Genomic DNA, 22032 nt, shown 5'->3' with positions numbered 1-22032 from the left:
AGTGGCTATGAAAAACAGATTCGTCAAATATTTGCTCTCAAGTACAACTACAGAATCATATGTACACTAGTGCAATATTCTTCTCTTGAAGGAATCAGTGTATAAAGATAACAGGAACATACATTATAAAACCCATATGGCAGTAACCATTTGTTAAATGCCTGTATGTGCCTGACACTGTAATAGGTGCTTTATATATAGTAACTCTAATGTTGACAAAAACTCTAAAAGACAAGTATTCTTTCTTTCTGAAATGAGACAACTAAGGCTCAAGGAGGTTAAGTAACTTGACCAAGTTATAACAGGAAAAAAAAATAGCAAAACCAGCATTCAAGTGTAGTCTGTTTGTCTGCAAAGTCCTTCTACGATAAAATATATGTTCTTTCCTGATTCCTATCAAATCACCCTCTGGGCTAAACTACACCCCCTCCCAGCCTACCTTTAAGTAGTAAATTGGGGCTAAGTTTATATTTATGAGACTAAATGTTATGGCCAAAAAGTACATTCGAAAGAAACTAAAATAACTCTCCATTAAGGACGGGTGGGCTGCTTAGAGAAGAAAACTGAAGGCAATTTTTTAAAAAAGTAAAACCTAAAAGGCATTATTAAAATTCTAGAGGTTGTTTGCTTAAGAGGAAACATTTTCCACTTCAATCAGCTCTGTTTTTGAAAATCTACCATCTGACAAAAGAGCTCCCTGTTCCTGACAGTGTTATTCACAGTCAAAATGAAATAATTTTCTTTAATTGTACCAATTACATTTTTTCATCACTAGGCTGTTGACATGTTAAAATGGGTGACTGTTCACCAGAATTGTTGTGTCAAAAGCAGTGACAGCAAAATTATTCCAGCCAAGTACCTGGTTAGAAGCCTGGAAATAAAGCAAGCAAAAGTTTACGTTGTATATGCAGAGTGTTGCCAACTCATCTGTTTTACTGTGTACAGGAGAATCCCTAATGATTTGTACCATAAGACTCCACATTCCTGCACTTTCACCCATGACACTTAGGATGAAGGAAAAGATACCCTAAGAATGTAAATATATGAACAAATTATTAGATCGTATTATCTCTGGGAGAATATATAAAGTGAACTCAAATTACCCAAGACAGATATTTACTGTTTACTTAAAGACTCTCAGCACAGAACTCGGGATGCATAAAAAAAAATAAAAGTTCTAACTCAGAACCCTAATCTCTCATAAAATGTAAACAACAGCAGCTTTTGTTTTAAGCACTTTAGATCAAGGGTTGGTAACCTCACAGACAAGGAGTACAAAGAAGGCCCTACTCAAAAAGACTTCTCACACACATTCCAACTAAAGGTTCTTTTAGGTTAACAAGCTCCTCTTGAGGAAAAAAAAAAAAGAATTAACTCTTGGCTGATGTTTTGTAGGCGCACACGCCTCCCAGTGAACTATGTCAGTCAGCAAAGATTAGCTAAGACTTAGCCATTGCTGAGGATGAGGGAGGGAGGGGGAAACAGGCAGTTCCGAATGACAGGGAACTTCTCACGAGAAAGAGGATTTGCATGGGCCACCAAAGTGGAAGAGTTCATTAGACTGGCAGGAAGGGATGTCGGGAAGAAAAAGGGAGGTGAGACAAGAGTAATACACTTGCCCTTCTTGCTGCTACTGCACGGCATGTACGTACCCCATTTAAAGCAAGTGGAACATTTTGTTTACACGTTTGTCCCACTGACCTCCAGTTTGAGGACAGGCATTACATCACTCTAGTTCTCATTCTCAATGCCTAACCCAAGACGTTGAGTGACCACACCCCAAGGTTACAGGAACAGACCTCCCCGAAAAAAGCTATTCTTGGCAGATGAGGCTGACAACCCCTTGGGGATCCAAGCCTGAGAACTGTTAGACAGGCGCACCTCCTTGATGGATGGCTCAGTCCCTACATGGTCCATGAGCTTGTACGTGGCAGCCACAAATAATGCTGTTGTTTCCAGTCCTTCCTCAAACTGAAGATACACGCCCCCCAGTTCATCCAGGCGAGCAACGAGGTCCTGTCACAATAAAAGGGAAGGATGTTTGAAGTGTAGTGACAACAGAAATGAAACCCACACACCACTGTCAACCCAGTGCAGACACTGAGTTTTGAGAAATCTCTCACTCCAAATCTGCAGTTAGTCGTTTAGTACTTTTACCAGAGAATACTTAGTACCAGAGGATAAAGTACATCATACAGATATTTTAAGACCACAGTCTTTTCTACCGCTCTGGGAATATGCCTTCTCTGGTCCCTTGTATTCATGTCCAAGGCCAAGGGTTATAGCACTGAAGGCACCAGCTGCTCTGGGCAGAAGACCAGTGGGCCAGGCTGCAGTGCACCCAGGAAACATTGGGACACAGCTGGATTCCACGGCCATTCATTTGGATGCAACCTACAAAGCATACATTTCCCTTTCTTATTTGCTGCTCTAAAACAGAGACCCAAAGATGAAGAGAGATATAATGCTCCCCCGGGCAATGTGGCTAGGCAGCTGTGCCCTTGACATATGCAGTGATGACATGTCAGGACCACCTGCTAGCTGGCTATGCAGTCCAGGAGAGTGGTCCCCGAGGAGCAGGATATCCAGGGCAAACGGTAAGGTAATCATAAAGCCTATATCGGCCACTTACTGGGCACCTATTAGGTACTATGCACTTTAGATTCATTACCTCACTTCTTCCTACAGCCACCAATAAGGAAACTGAGGCTCAGAGACATTAAATAACTCAACTGAAATTACACAGCAGTAAGTTACAGGAAAAAAGATTAAAATTCATGTTTGTCAGACTCTAAAACCCGTGGACTTTAGATTATATTTACAAAAGGCTGGAAAAGCAGTTTGTTACCTACCTTGCAGTGTAACTATATTAGATTAATAAATATTGCCTAGGACATATGGCTCTACTACAAGAACATAAGTATGCCAAGGATGTGAGAAGAAATGTAACCGTCCATAAGGAACCACGCATGACTATCTGCAAGACTCTTCTAAAGTGTTTCAAAGACAGGAGCTGGGAAATCCATTCAGCAAAACAAATTCACACCTCAATCTCTTCCACGATGCTCCTCAGGTCAGCCTGCTGGGACAGGTGGGAAGCTGTCTGCAGAGCCTGGACCGTTCTGGAAGGTAAAGAGTAGAATTCCAATGAATATCAAGTCTCCTTTCAACTACACTCACCCTTCCTGTTTCTGGACACCTTCTCAAATATCCCACTCCTGGTCTTTGGAAGAACAAGACAACCTCAGCCCTTAAGGAGCTCACTTACAACTTAGTTGGGAAAGATGTGACAAAGAATGGAAAAGATTGTGGTAGCGTGAGAAGGCAATCTAGGCAACAGAACTGGCAGAAAATACTGTGCATACAGAGAAGAGGGGTCACAGGATTACCCCCTTGGAAAATCTGTTTTGTTCCTGATGGCATCAGATACAGAACACTGAGACTATGAATTAATTAGGTTTATAAGACATGCTATGAGGGAGAACAGGATTCAACTCAACCAAGGTGTACTGTATTTTTAGGGAAATATTGTGTGCATCCCGCATTTGTTTGCCAGCCATGCCCTCCCCACCCCCCGACGAGGCACCCTCACAAGTGCAGCCATGCCAATCCTCTTCCACATGTTGCTGTAAAAAAAAAAAAAATTAGCATAGTGCACTTACTAACACACCTCACAGTGGGGAGGGCACGGCCAGCAAACAAACGCAGAAGGTGCGCATTATTTGTGTAAAAATATGGTATCTGTCATCCTCCATGCTGTATGAGACACTGTGCCTGTTAATTTTCTACTTTTCCTACTCCTGGACCAAAGAAATGTGAAATCTACATTTGCAGGTGGAACAGGAAACTGTCGGGTAGCCTTTGGAGCAACTCTGAAACCAGAAAGAGCAGTATGAACAGAAAGCGTTTGATTAACATGAGCTCAATGGCTGACGGCTGACAAGTGTGATGCCATCATCCTGCTGGGAGACCTGGAAGTCACTCAGCCTTCAGGCGTTACATAAAAGGAAAGGAAAGGAAAAGAAGGTGTGGTTCCAAAATCAGAGTCCATTCTCTTTTTCTTATCATTTTCTTCTGATTATAGAAGTACATACTAGTCAAGAACTCAAGTAATACACTATGAAAGAAGAAAGTTAAAATTCCTGTAACATCTACCCCCTAAAGGGTAACCGTTCTCCAATTTATTTTTAATTTACTATATTGTAGGCATCTTTCCATGTCAATACACATAAATGTACTTCATTCTTATTGACAACAACTTAGTATTGTGATGCCTGGATGTACCATAATTTACTCATTTAATCTCCAATGGATAAACATTTAGGTTTCCAATTTTTCACTAGGTAATACAATGCTGTAACTGACAACCCTTATTCATATATTTTTATCCACCTATATTTCTGTAAGATAAATTTTTTAAGGTGGACCATGACAGGTATGTGCACGTAAGATTTTTTATTAGATTCTATTCTCAATGAAGATGATTTAGAAAATACAAGCAGTGTTTTTCTGGATGGATTAAGGAACGCTTGGGCCCCCTGGTGGTTAAGTAGATCTACGCTCAAACCCTCCCATGGTTCTCTAATTCCTGAGAGATGGCTGGGCCCTTGTGTAAAACCACCACTTATCCAGTCAATCTGTCAGGGAATGTAGAGCGAGAATTTGTCAGCTTAGGTTGAGATCATAACAATTTAGATTCCCTCCATGGAAAACTAATTCCATTAAGATGATAAGCTGAAAAACAGAGGAGTCACAATTCACAGAGAGAGAAGCCCCGGAGTATTCAACAACTCCTATGGGATACTTGTCGCTATAATGCACTTGAGAAAATGCAACCTGAATTTCCAAACAAGATAAAAACCCCACATCTGCCCATGATAAATGGTGAGCTCAGAAAGGGCTGCTAAGATAATTTAGGAAGAACTTTTCAATGAAGATGCTGTTTTTCTCCTCTTTGGAACGAGCATCATGTTGGTAACAACCTTACAAGTTTTTGCACGAAGTTAATCCACTTAGCTTTAGGAAAGTTTTATTACTGGCTTTAATTACTTATTCCCCAGCCAGCAATTTCTTTCCCTCTGGAACACTATATTCAAGCACTATGAAAGCAGACCCTGTCTTGCAAATATACAGCGGATGAGTCAAAGAAACTGGTTCATGAGAGACCACAATGACAACTTTTCAGATGGTTCATTCAAACCTAGAAATATTTTGTTTTCCATTCAAGACGGGTTTATGAATATACACTTCCTAGAGTAAGTCCATTAAAATACAGAGTCCATTTAGAAGAGTCTGAATCTATGCCAGATTTCCTTAAATAGGGAAAATTAGTAGTACTATCACATAAGGCAGGAGCCCTGGTGGCACAGTGGTTAAGAGTCTGGCTGCTAACCAAAAAAAGACTGGTGTTTGAATCCACCAGCTGCTCTTTGGAAACCCTATGGGGCAGTTCCACTCTGTTCTATAGGGTCACTCTGAGTTGCAATCAACCCAACAGCAACGGGCTTGGTTTTTTTTTTTTTATTACATAAGGCATCCGGCCAGGTTTGATCTTCACAGTAACTCACGAGACAGGTATCATTTTCCTTGTCTCACATACAAAAACACTGAGAGTTGGGGGCTGGAGTAAACAGCCGATCCATGGTCACAGAGATAGTAAGTAGGAGAATCACAGTTCTAACTGATCCAAAGCATGAGCTCTTTCTACAAGGTGGCAGAAACACAAAAGTACAGTTTTAGCCTTTGTTAAACAACTCTGTTGGGCATCTATCATGTGCCAGGCTCTGTGGGCTTTGCAAACGAAGAAGCTTATAACCTAATAGAGAAATAATGACAATAGAACCGAGGAAGCAACCAGGTCTCTAGGAAAGATACTCAACAAGCCAGTGCTCTAGAGGAAGGGAAACTTCATTTGTGGCAGGCCCACTAAGAACCAGGCACTGTGTTAGGCTCTTCACATGTATTATCTCATTTAATCCTCACATTAGCTCTATGGTGTAAGGATTATTGGTCCCATTTTCCAGATGAGGCTCAGAGAGATTAGTAACTTACCCAAAGTCACACAGCAAGGAAGGAACAGAGCTGGCATTCAAACCCAAGTCTGTATGACTCCAAAATGGATGCACCTCCCTTGTAATTTTTCCTGTTCTGGGGTTTTAAGGAAGGAGATTTTCCTTTTCGCGTATAGAGAAATGGGAAGAATTTTCTGTAGAAGATGGCATCAGAGCAAGGTGGTAACAGTGACATCGTGACATGAGATGGGCGTGACTGAGGAAAGATATTCCACCACAACGCATCATGAGCAGAGCTCAAAATCGGGAACTGAAATCAGAGCACCACAGAGGCCAAAGCATTGGGAAAAGTGTGCATAAAACATCAACCCCGGGAAAAATACCAGCCCAAAGTCACTGATTACTGACCGTGTGAATATGTATCGGGTGTGAGAGTGACAGAGTATCAACCACCTGTGGACTGTGCCCTTAAGAAAGCTTCAAGGTTAGAAACAATTTGGTTCTTAGCCAAAAAAAAAATAAACAAACGTGGGGAACAATCTAAACGCTCTGCAGCGGGAAACTGGTGTCACAATCTCTCAACAAACAGTTAAATTAACTGGGCACTGGAATGGAGCACCAACAAATGCAGGACTCGAGGGACTCCACACCCTCTTTCAGGGGTTACAATTAGATGGGGGACACACACACACACACAAAAATATTGTTTTAAATGAAGAGTCTTAGTGTTAAATAACAACAATTACATATACTATCACTTTTAAGTTTATAACAAACATCCTTAAGATGGTTACAATCAAATGTATAATAAACAGAAGTTTCTCAAAGTTCCTTTCCTATAAGGTGCTTCTCCCTCACTTCAGCCTGTTGCTGAGTAGAGCCTGATACCTAGACTACTCTACCCTCTGAACACCCAGCTCTCCCACCAGATGCTGTCACTCACGGCTTCCAGAGATCCCATAAGCCCTTTGTCTTTCCAAAGCCTTCACTGACAACATCTCGCTGTCCCCAGCCAAGCCTCACACAAGACGCTGTGGCTCACTGGCCTCACTCTAACCTCCAAAGGCAAGTTTTGTCTCGATGTGGCCATGTGATTATGCTTTAACTCAGTATTTGCCTTCTGCCTGAGTAGCTTGAGGAAGACTGTGTCTACGTAGGCTCCACAAAGACAGGGATTTTACCTGCCTTAGCTCAATGCTATCTCTGCTGTGCGTAGCACAATGCCTGGCATGTAGTAGATACACAGAAAATATTTGTTGAACTGATGAATGGACCCTCCCAGGATAGGACTGAGACAAATGAAGCCTGAGAAGCACTCATAGAATGTGACTCACGCTAGCACAGTCTCTTCCTTGCTGAGACGAGCAGTCAGGGCACCGAGTGCTTCTTGGGATGCCAAGGGGAGGCCAAAGCCACTCAGGGCTGCAACTGCATGGTAGATCTGGACAACAGATGAATCTTCACTGACAGCTGCCAGGAGCAGATCTTTCGTTTCATTTGAAATAGAGATCTAAGAATGGATTGGCAGACAGAGAAGTTTAGAACAGGTGCTGGCAATTTGTGGCAGGCATGCCAAAGATGGCATGCAGAGCAACTGCCAAAGTCACACCTGCCTAGCACATGACTATTCCCCACGCCCCCGCTCCCAGACACCAGAATAAACCTGAGCACAACACTGCTGAGAAGATGCTGACAGAGCACTTGTTTATTTACGTGCTTCTCCTATGTTCAGTGACATGGATTTCTAGAAGTCTGGTGTGGGGCATTCTTCCTTTACTTTGAACCTTTGTAAATGTTCGAAAGACATGAAAAGAAAAATCAAGGCTTTCCAGAAAAGAGGTAACAACTATAGGAAAAAGTTACTGAAAACACAAAAGGCGAAAAGTCAAGGGGAAAATAAACACACTACATTTCCTTAAGGGGGGAAAAAAAAATCACAAGATCAAAGTTCCCACCCACACCATGATCTTGTGATTTTTTTTTCTTATTGAGGTTTCATTGTTTAGAAAAAATAATCTGACATGAATCCCCCCTTTAAAAATACTTTACAACTTAAAGTAAGTTCAAATGCAGGAACCTGCACTCACCTCACACTCTGAGAGGGCCTGGATGGACTGGGCAGCATAGAAAAGGGAATCCACATTGCTGGGATCAAGGTTGGATTTAATGAAGGCGCATGCTTTCTAAAAGGGGGAGAGAGTCAATGTTAAGTAGCGATACATGCAATGACTGGGGGAAAAAAAGCACAGGCACTTTATAAATGGCAAGTAAAATTGTAAGCCATCATAAATGGCTTAAAGTATGAGCTACTTAAGATTTAGTTTTTCTCATTGAGGCACTGAAGGCAACCATTTCTACTGCATCTAGATGGATGCAGGCCTAGACAGTGACTGAGGTGAAGAGACCTCTGAAGGCATCAATCACGGGCAGTGTCCAGGCAAACCCTCACTCAGTCTTTGGAAGTTGGTCAAGGCAGTAAAAAATTGAGTATAACTTGACAGTTGGTGTTAGGTGCCATTGACTCAGTTCCGACTCATAGCGACCGTATGTACAACAGAACGAAACACTGCCCGGTCCTGGACCATCCTTATGATCGTTGTCATGCTTGGGCCCACTGTTGCAGCCACCGTGTCAATTCATCTCGTTCAGGGTCTTCCTCTTTTTCAGTGATCCTCCACTTTACCAAGTATGACGTCCTTCTTCAGGGACCGGTCCCTTCTGGATAACATGACCAAAGTATATGAGATGGAGCCCTGGTGGCAGTGGTTAAAAGCTCAGCTGCTAACCAAAAAGTCGGCAGTTCAAATCCACCAGTTGTTCCTTGGAAATCCCATGGGGCAGTTCTACTCTGTCCTGTAGGGTTGCTATGAGTCAGAATTGACTCAGTAACGACAGGTTTTTCTTTTTTTTGTTTACCTTAACAGTAGTACCCAAAAATCCCAGGAATCTCTGACTAGCCTAACTGGTTATGAGTGTGAGTGGTGGGTGGTGTTTGTCATTCTTGGGCTGTTGCTACCAGCATACCCCCAAATGAAAAGATAGTGTGCTATAAATCTGACTTGTTTGTGTTTGACTTGAAGGAGATATCTGGTCCAAAACTATCCTGATAAGGTCTTGAAGTAGGTCAGATCATTTCAAACCTTTTCTTGTCCTCTTCGAATGACCTTTCACCTGGTAGCATCCATTCATTTTTCAACATTAACTTCCTATATGAAGCCTTTCTTACCTATAACACTTTATAGAATGTATTTTTAAAGATCTGTCACCTTTTTTGGTCCAGGGGTACAAACAGTTAAGCACTCAACTACTAGCCAGAAGGTTGGTGGTTTGAACTCACCCAGAGGCCCTTGGAAGACAGCCCTGGCAATCTGCTTCCAAAAGGTCACAGCCTTGAAAACCTGTTCTACTCTGTGCACTCGGGGTTGACATGAGTCAGGATCAACATGGCAGCTAACCACAACAGCATCTCTGTTACCCGGTAAACTCCTTTAAAGGAGACCTGGTGGCACAAAGGTTAAGCACTCAGCTGCTAACCAAAAGGTTGGCAGTGTAAACCCACCCAACCGCTCTCAAAAGAAAGACCTGGTGATTTGTCCCCATAAAGATTTCAAAAATCAAACCAAACCGATTGCCAATGAGTTGATTCTGACCCACAGTGACCCTACAGGACACAGTGCAACTGCTCTGTAGGGTTTCTGAGGAGCAGCTGGTGGATTCAAACCGCCAACCTTTCAGTTAACAGCTGAGAGCTTAACTGCTATGCCACCAGGGCTCCCCCATATAGATTACAGCCTAGCAAACCCTATGGGGCAGTTCTACTCTGTCACACAGGGTTGCTGTGAGTCAAAAATCAATTTGAGGGCCCCTATCAACAAAAACAAGCTCCTTTAAAAAAGGGACTATGTCCTATTATCTTTATGACTCCAGAACACAGCCCATGGCCTGACACGTCGTAGGTGCTCAAAAAATAAACAGTAGATAAGTGGTAACTTTGGTGAAGGGTAAGACAGTACACAATACTGGAAAAGTCTGCACAACTGGACCAGGGCAAAGTCATAGAAGCTTCACAGACACATCCAAAGGCCCTGAGAGACTGAGCTACTGGGTTGAGGGCTGGCTACCATGGTCTCAGGTGACATCTAGCTAAAATGGCATAACATAATTTATAAAGAAAATGTTCTACATTCAAATGTGGTGAGTATTGACTGGGGTCTTAAAAGCCTGTGAGCAGCCATCTAAGATACATCTCCTGGTCCTATCCTGGCTAGAGCAAAAGAGAATGAAGAAAACCAAAGACACAAGGGGACAGTTAGTCCAAAGCACTAATGGACCACAACTACCACAACCTCCACCAGACTCAGCCCAGAACAATTAGATGGTGCTCCATTACCACCACTGACTGCTCTGGCAGGGATCACAACAGAGGGTGCCAGACAGAGCTGGAGAAAAATGTAGAACAAAACTCAAACGCAGACACACACACGAAAAAAACAACAGGCTTGTTAGTCTAACAGAGACTGGAGAAACCCCAAGAGTATAGTCCCGGACACCCTTTTAACTCAGTACTGAAGTCGCTCCTGAAGTTCACCCTTCAGTCAAAGATTAGACAGGTCTATGGGGCCAAGAGGAAACCCTGATGGCATAGTGCTTAAGTGCTACAACTGCTAACCAAAAGGCAGGCAGTTCAAATCCAGCAGGTACTCCCTGGAAACTCTCTGGGGCCATTCTACCCTGTCCTATAGGGTGGCTATGAGTCGGAATCGACCCGACGGCAAAGGGTTTTTTATGGGGCCAACAATAACGCACATGAGGGACATGCTTCACAGTTCAATCATGTGTATGAGACTAATGGGCACATCAACCCAAAAACAAAGACAAGAAGGCAGGAAGAAACAGGAAAACTGGACAAATGGCAAGAGGGAACCTGGAATGGAGAAGGGGAGAGTGTTGACATATCACATGGTTGGCAACTAATGTAACAAAACAATTTGTGTATTAACTGCTTAATGAGAAATTAATTTGCTCTGTAAACTTTCAGCTAAATCACAACTTACAAAAATAAAAGAAACAAACAGAAAAAAAAAATTAGTTTTTTAAGCAGTTATTTTCCATAAAGCACTGATTACCAAAAGCTGCTGACTTCATACAAGGAGCAAGCAGGAAGACATTCTAGTCCTTCTGAATTCTAGAAAAGAAAGAAAGAAAAAAAAAAAAACCCCGACCTTCACTGATCATCTGCCATGGCCATGACCTGTGCTGGGTGTTTACGATGCTCTTCCTTGTAATGAACATATGGACCTGTGGTAGACAGTATCCTCCCCATTTAGCAGAGGAAGAAACTGAGGGTTGGAGTTGGTAAGTAACCTGATGAAGGTGACAAGGCTAGAAAGTGGGAAAAAGTCTCCTCTGATTTCAAATGCACCGAGGTCGCCACTTAGATGTCTCCAAAGGCAAGTCAGGCTCAGCACATTTAAAATAAGCTTAAAACCGTCTCTTCAAATCCCTGATGGAGCAGGAGAAAAGTGGGACGCAGACCTCAAATTCTAGTAAAAAGGCCAGACTTAATGGTCTGACTGAGACTGGAGGGACCGCAGGGGTCATGGTCCCTGGACTCTCTATTAGTCCAAAACTAAAACCATTCCTTAAGCCAACTCTTCAGACAAAGATTAGACTGGACCATAAGACATAAAATGATACTGGTGAGGAGTGTGCTTCTTAGGTCAAGTAGACACAAGACTATGTGGGCAGCTCCTGTCTGGTGGTGAGATGAGAAGGCAGAGGGGGACAGGAACTGTTTGAACAGACACAGGAAATACAGGGTGGAGAGAAGGAGTGTGCTGTCACATTGTAGGGTGACCAACTAGGGTCATATAGCAATGTGTGTATAAATTTTTGTATGAGACGCTAACTTCAATAGCAAACTTTCATTTAAAACTCAATAAATAAATAAATAAACCTGTTTCTTCACCTGGACTTCTAGGCTCATATATGAGCATCACCGTGCACCTGACTGCCTAAGCCAGAGACCTGGGAATCACTCTTGACTTTCCCCTCCAAGCCCTATCTTCCTGTTCATTTCTCAAACCCAATCCCCATCCTCTTACTTCTGTCAGTGCCTTAGTCCAGGCCCTTGCTATGTCTCACTAGACTGTTACAACCATCTCCTAGCTGGTCTCAGGCCATGCCATCCATTCTGCACACTGCTTTAAGAGTGATCTTTACAAAATACAAATGTAACCATGCTACTTTGCTATTAAAACCTCTTGGTGGATGAATAGATAAACAAAATGTGGTATATACACACAACAGTACACTACTGAGCCATAAAGAGAAACGAAGTCCTGATGGATTACAGTGTGGATGACCTTTGAAAACATCATGCTGGGTGAAATAGGTCAGCCGCAAAACGAATACAAATATTGTAGGATCTTATTTATGTGAAATAAGCAGATATACAGAAACCAAAGATTATTAGTAGTTACTAGGAGTAGGAGGGACGGGGAAAGGGGAAGATTTTGCTTAGGGGGCATGAAGTTTATGTTAATGGTGGAATGATTTGGAAAAGAATAGCAAGAATGGGTGTACAACTAGAAGAATGTAATCAATGTCACCAAATTGTACATGTAGAAATTAAGATACGGTATGTTTTGTTACGTATATTTTCACCAAACACACACAAAAACAAAACCCTTTGGTGGATACCTGTTATACTCAAAACAAGATCCAGTCTGGAGCAAAAGAGAATTAAGAAAACCAAAGACGGAAGGGAGCAATTAGTCCAAAGGTTTATTGGACCACATGAAGCACAGCCTACATGACCCCAAGACTAGAAGAGCTAGATGGTACCTGACTACCACTACCGACTGCTCTGATTGGGATCATAACAGAAGGTCTCGAACAAAGCAGAAGAAAAACTACAGAACAAGAAATCAAATTCACAAAAAAGACCAGACTTACTGGTCTGACAGAGACTGGAATCCCCAAGACGATGGACCTAAGACACCCTTCTTCACTGGAACTGAAGCTATTACCAGAGACCATCTTTAAGCCAAACCACAGACAGGCCCATTAAATAAACACCTGAGAGGAATGTGTTCCCTTAGAACATTCTATTATACAGGATCAAAAGCATAATACTTGCCCAAAAGCAAAGATGAGAAGGCAGGAAGGGGTAGCAATTCAGGATGAACGGAAACGGGGAGCCTAGGACGGAAATGGGGGGAAGGTAGGCACATTGTGGGAAATGGAACACTTTGTATACAAACCATCGAACGGGAAACTGATTTGGTCTGAAAACTTTCTCCTGATGCACAAAAAAAAGAACAAGATCCAAAATTTCTAACATAGCATAAAATGTCCTCCTGACTGACCCTCACTCTGTGTCAGCTTTATGACCATCCCCATCTCCACCCAAAATCTTACCAGCCTACTGTAACTCCCCAGACATATCGTGCACTCATCATTCGATGCCTTTGTTCCTAGCACAAGAGAAGGTATGCAACAGAACTCCAAGAAACATTATCTAATAGTTATATTGCTAAATATTCTGATTGAAGTAACAGAATTCAGCTATTCAAAATTACATGATAATGAAAACCATTAAAAGTGAGTACTTCTGAACGGGTATGGGGTTCTCACACGGGGTGCTGAAAAAGTTCTCCAACTAGACAGTGGTGATGGTTGCCCAATATTGTGAATGCACTCAATGCCGCTGATTATACATTTCCAAGTGGTTGAAATGGTGCCCCTTACGTGCATTTCACCACGAGGAAGAAGAAACGCGCGTTTCTGGGGAGTGGGACAGAGAGTAGGGTAAGGTAGGCCACGCAATGGATTGCTGCTTTTCACTAATAACCATTCTGTTGTATCTGCTGTTTTACTGTGTGCATGTGTTGCTTTAACAACAACAAAAAATATTTCAATTTTATGAATAAAATTGAAATACGACTCATAAGACAAATGAGTATTAACCAGAAGTTTGAAAGAAGCCAGAGGGAGAAAGGAAGGAAAATACTTCACCCTGCATAAATTGGGGATCTGTAAAGCAAACAAACAAAAACAAACCCATGGCCATGGAGTCGATCCTGACTCAGAGTGAACCTATAGGACAGAGTAGAACTACCCCGTGGGGTTTCCAAGGCTGTAAATCTTTACAGAAGCAGACTGCCACATTTTTCTCCCATGGAGCAGGTAGTGGGTTCCAACCACCGACCTTTTGGTTAGCAGTTGAGTGCTTTATCCACTGTGCCACCAGGGCTCCTGAAAATTCCCAAATCCTCACGTCCAACAGCTGAGTCCTTTCAGTAGAACACGGGTAAGCTTAAGATGCATGCTTTGTCGCCATCTGGTGCTCCCACAGCGGAATGACAGCACCCAAGTCCCCAAAACCATGATACAGTCGTTGCTACCACTTTTCGAGCATTTAAAATGTGCCAGGCACAACGGACATAATATAGTTCATAGAGTTTATGTCTTCATCCTAGTTTGGTGAGTAGTGTCTAGGGTCTTAAAAGCTTGCAAGCAGCCATCTAACATACAACTATTGGTCTCTGCTCATCAGGAGCAAAAGGAAACCAAAGACTCAGAGAAGAAACTAGTCTACAGGACTAACAGTCTACATGAACCATGGCCTCATCTACCCTGAGATCAGAAGAACTAGATGGTGTCCAGCTACCACTACCTACTGGTCTAGTCAGGGCCACAACAGATGGACCTCAACAGAATGGGAGAAAAACGTGGAGTAGAACTCAAATTCTTAAAAATTCGGACTTGCTGGACGAGTCCAGACTAAAGGATTCCCCAAGACTATCACCTTGAGATATTCCATAAACCTTGAACTGAAACTATCCCCTGAGGTTAGCTTTTAGCTAAATAACAGAGTGGCTCATAAAATAAAGACTATAACCCGTGAGTACTGCATTCTTAAAAAATCATCTATATGAAACAGTGACGAATCTGTGAAACATTTCATAACATGGAGGAACCTGGAAGGCATTATGCTGAGCGAAATTAGTCAGAGGCAAAAGGACAAATATTGTATAAGACCACTATTATAAGATCTTGAGAAACAGTATAAACTGAGAAGAACACATATTTTTGTGGTTGCGAGGCGGGGAGGGAGGGAGCATGGGAAAGGGTTTTTTACTGATTAGTTAGTAGATAAGAACTACTTTAGATAAGAACTACTTTAGGTGAAGGGAAGGACAATACTCAATACACAGAAGGTCAGCTCAAATGGACTGGACCAGAAGCAAAGAAGTTTCAGGGATAAACTGAATGCTTCAAAGGTCAGCAAAGCAAGCGCGGGGTTTGGGGACTACGGCTTAAGGGGACTTCTAAGTCAACTGGCAAAATGATACTATTATGAAAACATTCTGCATCCTACTTTGAAATGTGGCATCTGGGGTCTTAAATGCTAACAAGCGGCCATCTAAGATGCATCAATTGGTCTCAACCCACCTGGATCAAGGGAGAATGAAGAACACCAAGGTCACACGACAACTATGAGCCCAAGAGACAGAAAGGGCCACATGAACCAGAGACTTACATCATTCTGGGACCAGAAGAACTAGATGGTGTCCGGCCACAACCGATGACTGCCCTGACAGGGAGCACAACAGAGAACCCCTGAGGGAGCAGATCAGTGGGATGCAGACCCCAAATTCTCATAAAAAGACCAGACTTAATGGTCTGACTGAGACTAGAGGAATCCCAGCGGTCATGGTCCCCAAACCTTCTGTTGGCCCAGGACAGGAACCATTCCCGAAGACAACTCATCAGACATGGAAGGGACTGGACAATGGGTTGGAGAGAGATGTTGATGAAGAGTGAGCTACTTGTATCAGGTGGACACTTGAGACTGTGTTGGCATCTCCTGTCTGGAGGGGAGATGAGAGGGTAGAGAGGGTTAGAAACTGGCAAAATTGTTACAAAAGCAGAGACCGGAAGGGCTGACTCATTAGGGGGAGAGTAAGTGGGAGTATGGAGTAAGGTGTATATAAGCTTATACGTGACAGACTGACTTGATTTGTAAACGTTCACTTAAAGCTCAATAAAAATTATTAAAGAAAAAAAAATCATCTATATGAGACCAAATGATCAACAATTGCACTAAAGCAAAGATGAGCAGGGTAAGGGGCAGAAACCAGATCACCGGAAACGGAACAGCCAGAACGAAATTAATAAGAATGTTGGCGTGCTGTGAAAAATATAATGTCACTGAATAATTTGTATAGAAATTGTTAAATGGGAACCAAATGTGCTGTATAACATCTCACAGAAAACACAATAAAATACTATTTAAATAAATAAAGAAAGCACTGTTCTAAGTGTAAAGCATTGAGAATGCATTTAGCTTTACGTGCATTTCTTCTTTAATCCTACGCATTTGGACCTCTTATTATCCTTGGTTTGCAGGCAAGAAAACTTGTCTATCGATAAGAAAGGTGAAGTAACTTGTCCAAGTCACTGAGCTCTTAACTGGAGGAGATGGAATTCAAATGCAGACCGCCTGGCTCCACAGTCTGAGCTCCACAGCCCCCATCTCTCAAGAGAACAATCATAACGATCTGCTCTGGAGTGAAGCTCATATCATGCCTATTCTAATTCTTTGCCCACATAAATCAAGGTAAACAGTATCAGCTCTCTGTGGTTCCAAAGCTCATGGATATTGACAGCATGGTTTTAACAGCAGCAGAGGAAGGGGAGAACTCCTAAAACATGCTCTGGACTCTTAGTAAGCCCACTCAGTGCTGAGGCTTCAGCCAGCCAATTTCAGTAGATTTGTAACTCGGGATTCCAGCTGCCTTCCCATGTTCCAGACTCATCTTCCCAATTGAAGTCTGAATAATTAAAAAAACCAGTTGCCATCAAGTCATTTCTGACTCAGGGAACCCCATGTCTGTCAGAATAGAACTGTGCTCTACAGGGTTTCTTCCAATAGCTGATTTTTCACAGGTGGATTGCCAAGCCTTTCTTCTGAGGTACCTCTGGGTAGACTCAAACCTCTAACTTTTCGGTTAGCAGCCAAGTGCCTTACCACCTAGGAACTCCGAAGGCTGAATATCACCTCCTAAATGTCCATCGCAAGCCATTGATACTAATGTCAAATTATCACCTTCCATGCCAGAGTCCTGGGTTAATTCCTGGCCGAAGTGCCTCATGCACAGCCATGGCTATCAGTGGAGGCTGGTGTGTTGCTATGATAATAAAACAGGTTTCAGAAAAGCCTCCAGCTAAGACAAATCAGAAAGAAAGGCCTGATGATCTACTTGCAAAAATCAGCCAAAGAAAACCCTATGGATCACAATACTCGGATGTGCAACCAAAATGGGGACTACACAGGATGGTGTGCACGGAGTTACCATGAGTCGGGGGCCAACTCAGTGGCAACTGACAACAAATGTCCAGCCACCATCTGTTCCCTTCCAACCTTCTGTCCCCTGTGTTAATACTTCAATTACCCAAACGTCCCACTGCGTGAAGAACACCTGTGCTGCCTTCTACCCTTCTTTCCCTAAAACTCCGTGAACCTAAGCAGATACCAAGTACTACAGAAAAGGCAGTGAATCGTGCATCCTCTCTCTCTCATCTGCCCTCTCCTCTCCCTTATTTCCTCTATGAACAGCTCCCAACTACTCTTGTCTCCTCTAGACTATGCTTCCTAATTACGCCAGCCTTTGTTACCGAGACGTGTTATCCAGGCACACCCTGGCTACAGTCCCCACACCGGGTCCTTTGAAACTTTTCCCACGAGCGCTTCTTGTCACATTTCTCCATGCACGTCTGCTCCAGCTGTTCCAGGCAACCAACTCCCTGCTCCCCAAACAAAACAAGCACTTTCTTGGCTCCAGGCTTTGTACAGGTGATTCTCTCCATCTGGCAGCCCCTTCATCTCATCAATTCAGTTTCTTCTTCTCAACTGCTATCTCCCATAGTGTATTAACAACACCCACGACTTATTTTAAAACAAAATGTCCTTCAGTTCTGTTCTCCCCTCTAGCTGCTATCTTCTCTCTCTTCCCACACAGCCAAACTTCTCCAGAGAGTTACCTATACCCAAGTCTTCATTTCCTTAATTCCACTCATTCCAATCTCATTTCTGCTCCCATTGTGCCCTTGGCTTCTGCTGGCACATCTCCTGATTCTCTTCTTACCTTCCCTGGCAGGTTCTTCTCAATTTCATCCTCTTCTGCCTGGCCATTCAACACTGGGGTTTCTCAACTCCTAGGCCTGCTTCTCATCCCCATTCTCTCTCTCTTTCTCTCTCTCTCTCTCTCTCTCTCGGCAATCTCATTCATGTCATGGCTTCGTCCACAACCTCTATGCAAATGACTCTCAGATTTGTACCTTCAGAGGAGACCTCTCCAATAGCCACTTGTGTGACTCAAAGGCACTTCAAGGTTAACGTGTAAAGATCAAATTCGTGATCCTCGCCTTCACAAACGTAGTCCTTTTCCACAGAATGGCCCAATCATTCATTTGTAAAGCAGAAGTCTGAAGTCCAGGTGTTATCTTCTGCATCCCTCCTGCTTTCAATCTTGCCCTGTATCTCCCTATTAAAGCCTGTCCTCCACAAAGCAGGAGAGAAAGCTTTCCAAAACGTAAATCAGACCATGATACTTGGTGCTTAAAATCGATTGCTGTTTACAGAAAGATCAAAATCTTTTCTGTTATCACCAAGGCCTGAGCTTGGCCCCAGTCTTCCTCTCCAACCTTACTCCTTTCTCACTTAGACTCTACTCCAGACACACAGCTCCTTCCAGTCTCTCAAATGTAACCTGATCCCTTCCTGCACCAGGTCCTTTGCACATGCTATTCCCTCTTCCTGAAGTCCCTTCCTTGCCTGTCTCCCTTTCTCCCCCAAGTTAACTCCTACTTTTTCTTTAGAATTCAGCTCAATCATAACTTCCTTCATTTAATAAAGTTACTAAGAACCTACTACATGTCAGCTGCTGTTCTAGGCACTGGGAATACACAAAAAATAAAGTGCACAAAGTTTCTGCCCTCAAGAAGCTATATTTTAGTGGGACACAGAGTAAGACTTAGGTTCAGGGATCTCCTCGGGAAAGCTTTCCCCGACCAAATTAAGGTCCCCTATTTTATACCTATAAAAGTGCCCTATTTATACCACCATGTATCTCACCTTCACAAAACTTACCATTGTTAAAAATATTCATGTGTATATTTGATTATATGACCAATGCCTACCTTCATTATTAAGACTATACATTTTGAGAAAGTAGCAGCCCTCTTTTCTTGTTCAACACTGAATTCTCAGCACCTAGTATGATGCCTAGTACAAAGCAGAAACTCATTAAATAGTTGCTGATTGATTAAACGAACTGTGCAACAGTCAGCACAGATGGGAGCTCCCCTGTGCAAGGCTGTAGTACTTAGACTACTCTCCAGGCAGGGTAAGCTGCTTCCTCTGCTGGATGTCCACGGTACCTTCCACAAACTATACACGCCTTCGTACTTAGCACTCTGTGTTATCACCTTACTTATCCTGCATCCAATAAGGAGCTTTTCTGTCTTCTCTGCACTATCACAATGTCTGGCACACAGACACAGCAGATGCTTAATGAATGATTACTGTGTGAAGTCTGATTCACCGCTATCGGCAGGAACTAGCACAGTGCCTGGCCCTCAGTGGGCACTAAGTACTTATTTAAATGGAAATAAATAAACAAATACATTGGTAAAGTCCAACTGCTTACTTTCATATGCATTCCTCATGTGCCAGACACTGTTCTAAGCACTTTATACTTACTATCTCATTTAATCCTCACAACAACTCTACAAGGTAGGTATTATTATTATGCCCAATTTACAGACCGTTTCCTGATTTCCATCATTTGAATGTTTACATCACAATTTTTGTCATATTATATAACCCATTTACTTTTATTTTCATTAAAAGAAATACATTGGTAAAGTTCAGTTGCTTATAACCCTATCGTTCTTACTCTTGTAAAAATACCTAACCCATTGCCATCAAGTGTATTCCAACTCATAGTGACCCTATAGGACAGAGTAGAACTGCCCCACAGAGTTTCTAAGGAACAGCTGGTGGATTTAAACTGCCCGCCTTTTGGTTAGCAGCCATAACTCTTAACCACTGCACCACCAAGGCTCCTTATAAAAAGCTAACCTGTAGTATCTATGAAATCACCATTCTGATACGCTTGTTAGGTTTCACATACGTACAGAGTACCTAACCAGGAGTTCCTGGGTGGCACAAATGGTTAAGCGCTAGACTAACCAAAAGGTTGGTGGTTCAAACTCATCCAGGTGCACCTCAGAAGGAGGGTCTGGTGTTCTGCTTCCACAGGGTCACAGCCTTAAAAACTTCACAGAGTGCTGTTTTACTTTACAACACCTACGGTTGTCGTGAGTGGAAATTCACCTGATGGCAACCCAGTGCTGTCGAGTCGGTCGATCTATAGTACCTAACAATTAAAATGAAAGATGTTCACTTTTCATAACACCTAAAATAAACTCCCATTCCACACTCCATTATTTCCAGAGCTGCTTTCTATCCTCATATTCTCATTAAGCCTCATTTCTCCCACTTTTTGGTGTTAAAACCTATTGCAACAAAATAACCAAAATCTCTCCAAAGGATGGAAACCCTGGTGGCGTAGTGCTACGGCTGCGAACCAAAAGGTCGGCAGTTCGAATCTACCAGGCGCTCCTTGGAAACTCTACAGGGCAGTTCTACTCTGTCCTGTAGGGTCGCTACGAATCAGAATCGACTCGACAGCAGTGGGTTTGGTTCTCGAAAGGATGCATCTGTGAATACGGCAGAGCTGAGGGCTTTCTCTCTACTCAGCAGAAAGCAAAGGCAGTTGAGCAAAGCACACACCACCACATGGAAGTGACCATAATGGAGACAGCCTCTCGATGGATTTATTTAGTGTAACATATGTAAGAAGGAAATTCAACAGATCTAGAACATTTATATACCTACCTTCCTTCCATTACTTACGATGTGCACACCATCTATCACCACAGTATATCTCATAAGTGATTAGAAGTATATGACTGACCCATTTATCTTCTAATTAGGAGAATATTTAGAAAGTTTCCATTTCTATTAAGCTAAAGTTTACTATTCATTCATTCAACAAACACTTGTTGAATACCCTGTGTATGTCTGCTTTATGCTAGAAAATGGGGAAGACAGTTTGCAAAACATTAAAATGTTAATCAATGTACATTACCACTACTACTATATACTATTGGAAACCCTGGTGGCTAGTGGTTAAGAGCTATGGCTCCTAACCAAAAGGTCGGCAGCTCGAATCTACCAGGTGCTCCTTGGAAATTCTATGGGGCAGTTCTACCCTGTCCTATAGGGTTGCTATGAGTCAGAACTGACTTGACGGCAACAGGTTACTATATACTATTACTACCAAGAGCTGATACTTATTACATACTTAGCACATGCCATCACCAAGCTAACCACCTCACATACATCACCTATGAGCTGGTACTATTATTATCTCCATTTCACAGATGAGAAAACAATCTTGAAATTTAAGTTGTGAAGTCAGGAAGTCAAGATCTTGAAGTGGACAGGGAGTTTCACTGTCTAGATAGTTGGCACTTGTTATTTTTGGTAATAGGAAAGGTAACCCCAAATGAGGGTGAAGTGCGCCCAGCCTGATGAAGGTAAATGACATCACTAAAAAGTACACAAGAAAAAAGGACCTGTTAGTAATCGTTATGGCATACATAATTTTAAAACAATAGCAACCAAAAATTATATATGTGGCATATATGTATGTATATACCTGTTTTCATCAAGTCAATTCTGACTCACTAGGGACCTTACAGGACAGAGTAGAACTACCCTACCCCATAGGATTTCCAAGGAGCAGCTGGTGGGTTTGAACTGCCAACCTTTCGGTTAGCAGTCGAGCTCTTAACCACGGCACCACCAGGGCTCCATATGTATGTAGGTAGGTGTATGTGTATAAAAACCATTGGTGCCAAGTCTATTCCAACTCATAGTGAA

At 42.5% G+C, this 22032-nt stretch overlaps 1 protein-coding gene across 2 annotated transcripts in view; it reads right to left on the bottom strand.

The window, feature by feature from the left end:
* RPN2 (ribophorin II) overlaps window positions 1-22032 on the bottom strand; it is a 73549-nt gene that overhangs the window by 33158 nt on the left and 18359 nt on the right. For both annotated transcript variants that reach the window (XM_010591666.3, XM_064276061.1), the window contains exons 3-6: window positions 8099-8194; window positions 7346-7521; window positions 3047-3122; window positions 1882-2016 (exon numbers count right to left, since the gene is read on the bottom strand). In XM_010591666.3, the coding sequence (XP_010589968.2) occupies window positions 1882-2016; window positions 3047-3122; window positions 7346-7521; window positions 8099-8194 (483 nt within the window). The remainder of the gene's footprint in view (window positions 1-1881; window positions 2017-3046; window positions 3123-7345; window positions 7522-8098; window positions 8195-22032) is intronic.

Source organism: Loxodonta africana, chromosome 24 (assembly GCF_030014295.1).
Source record: "Loxodonta africana isolate mLoxAfr1 chromosome 24, mLoxAfr1.hap2, whole genome shotgun sequence".
NCBI lineage: Eukaryota > Metazoa > Chordata > Mammalia > Proboscidea > Elephantidae > Loxodonta > Loxodonta africana.
This window is presented reverse-complemented; position numbering and strand designations above follow the sequence as displayed.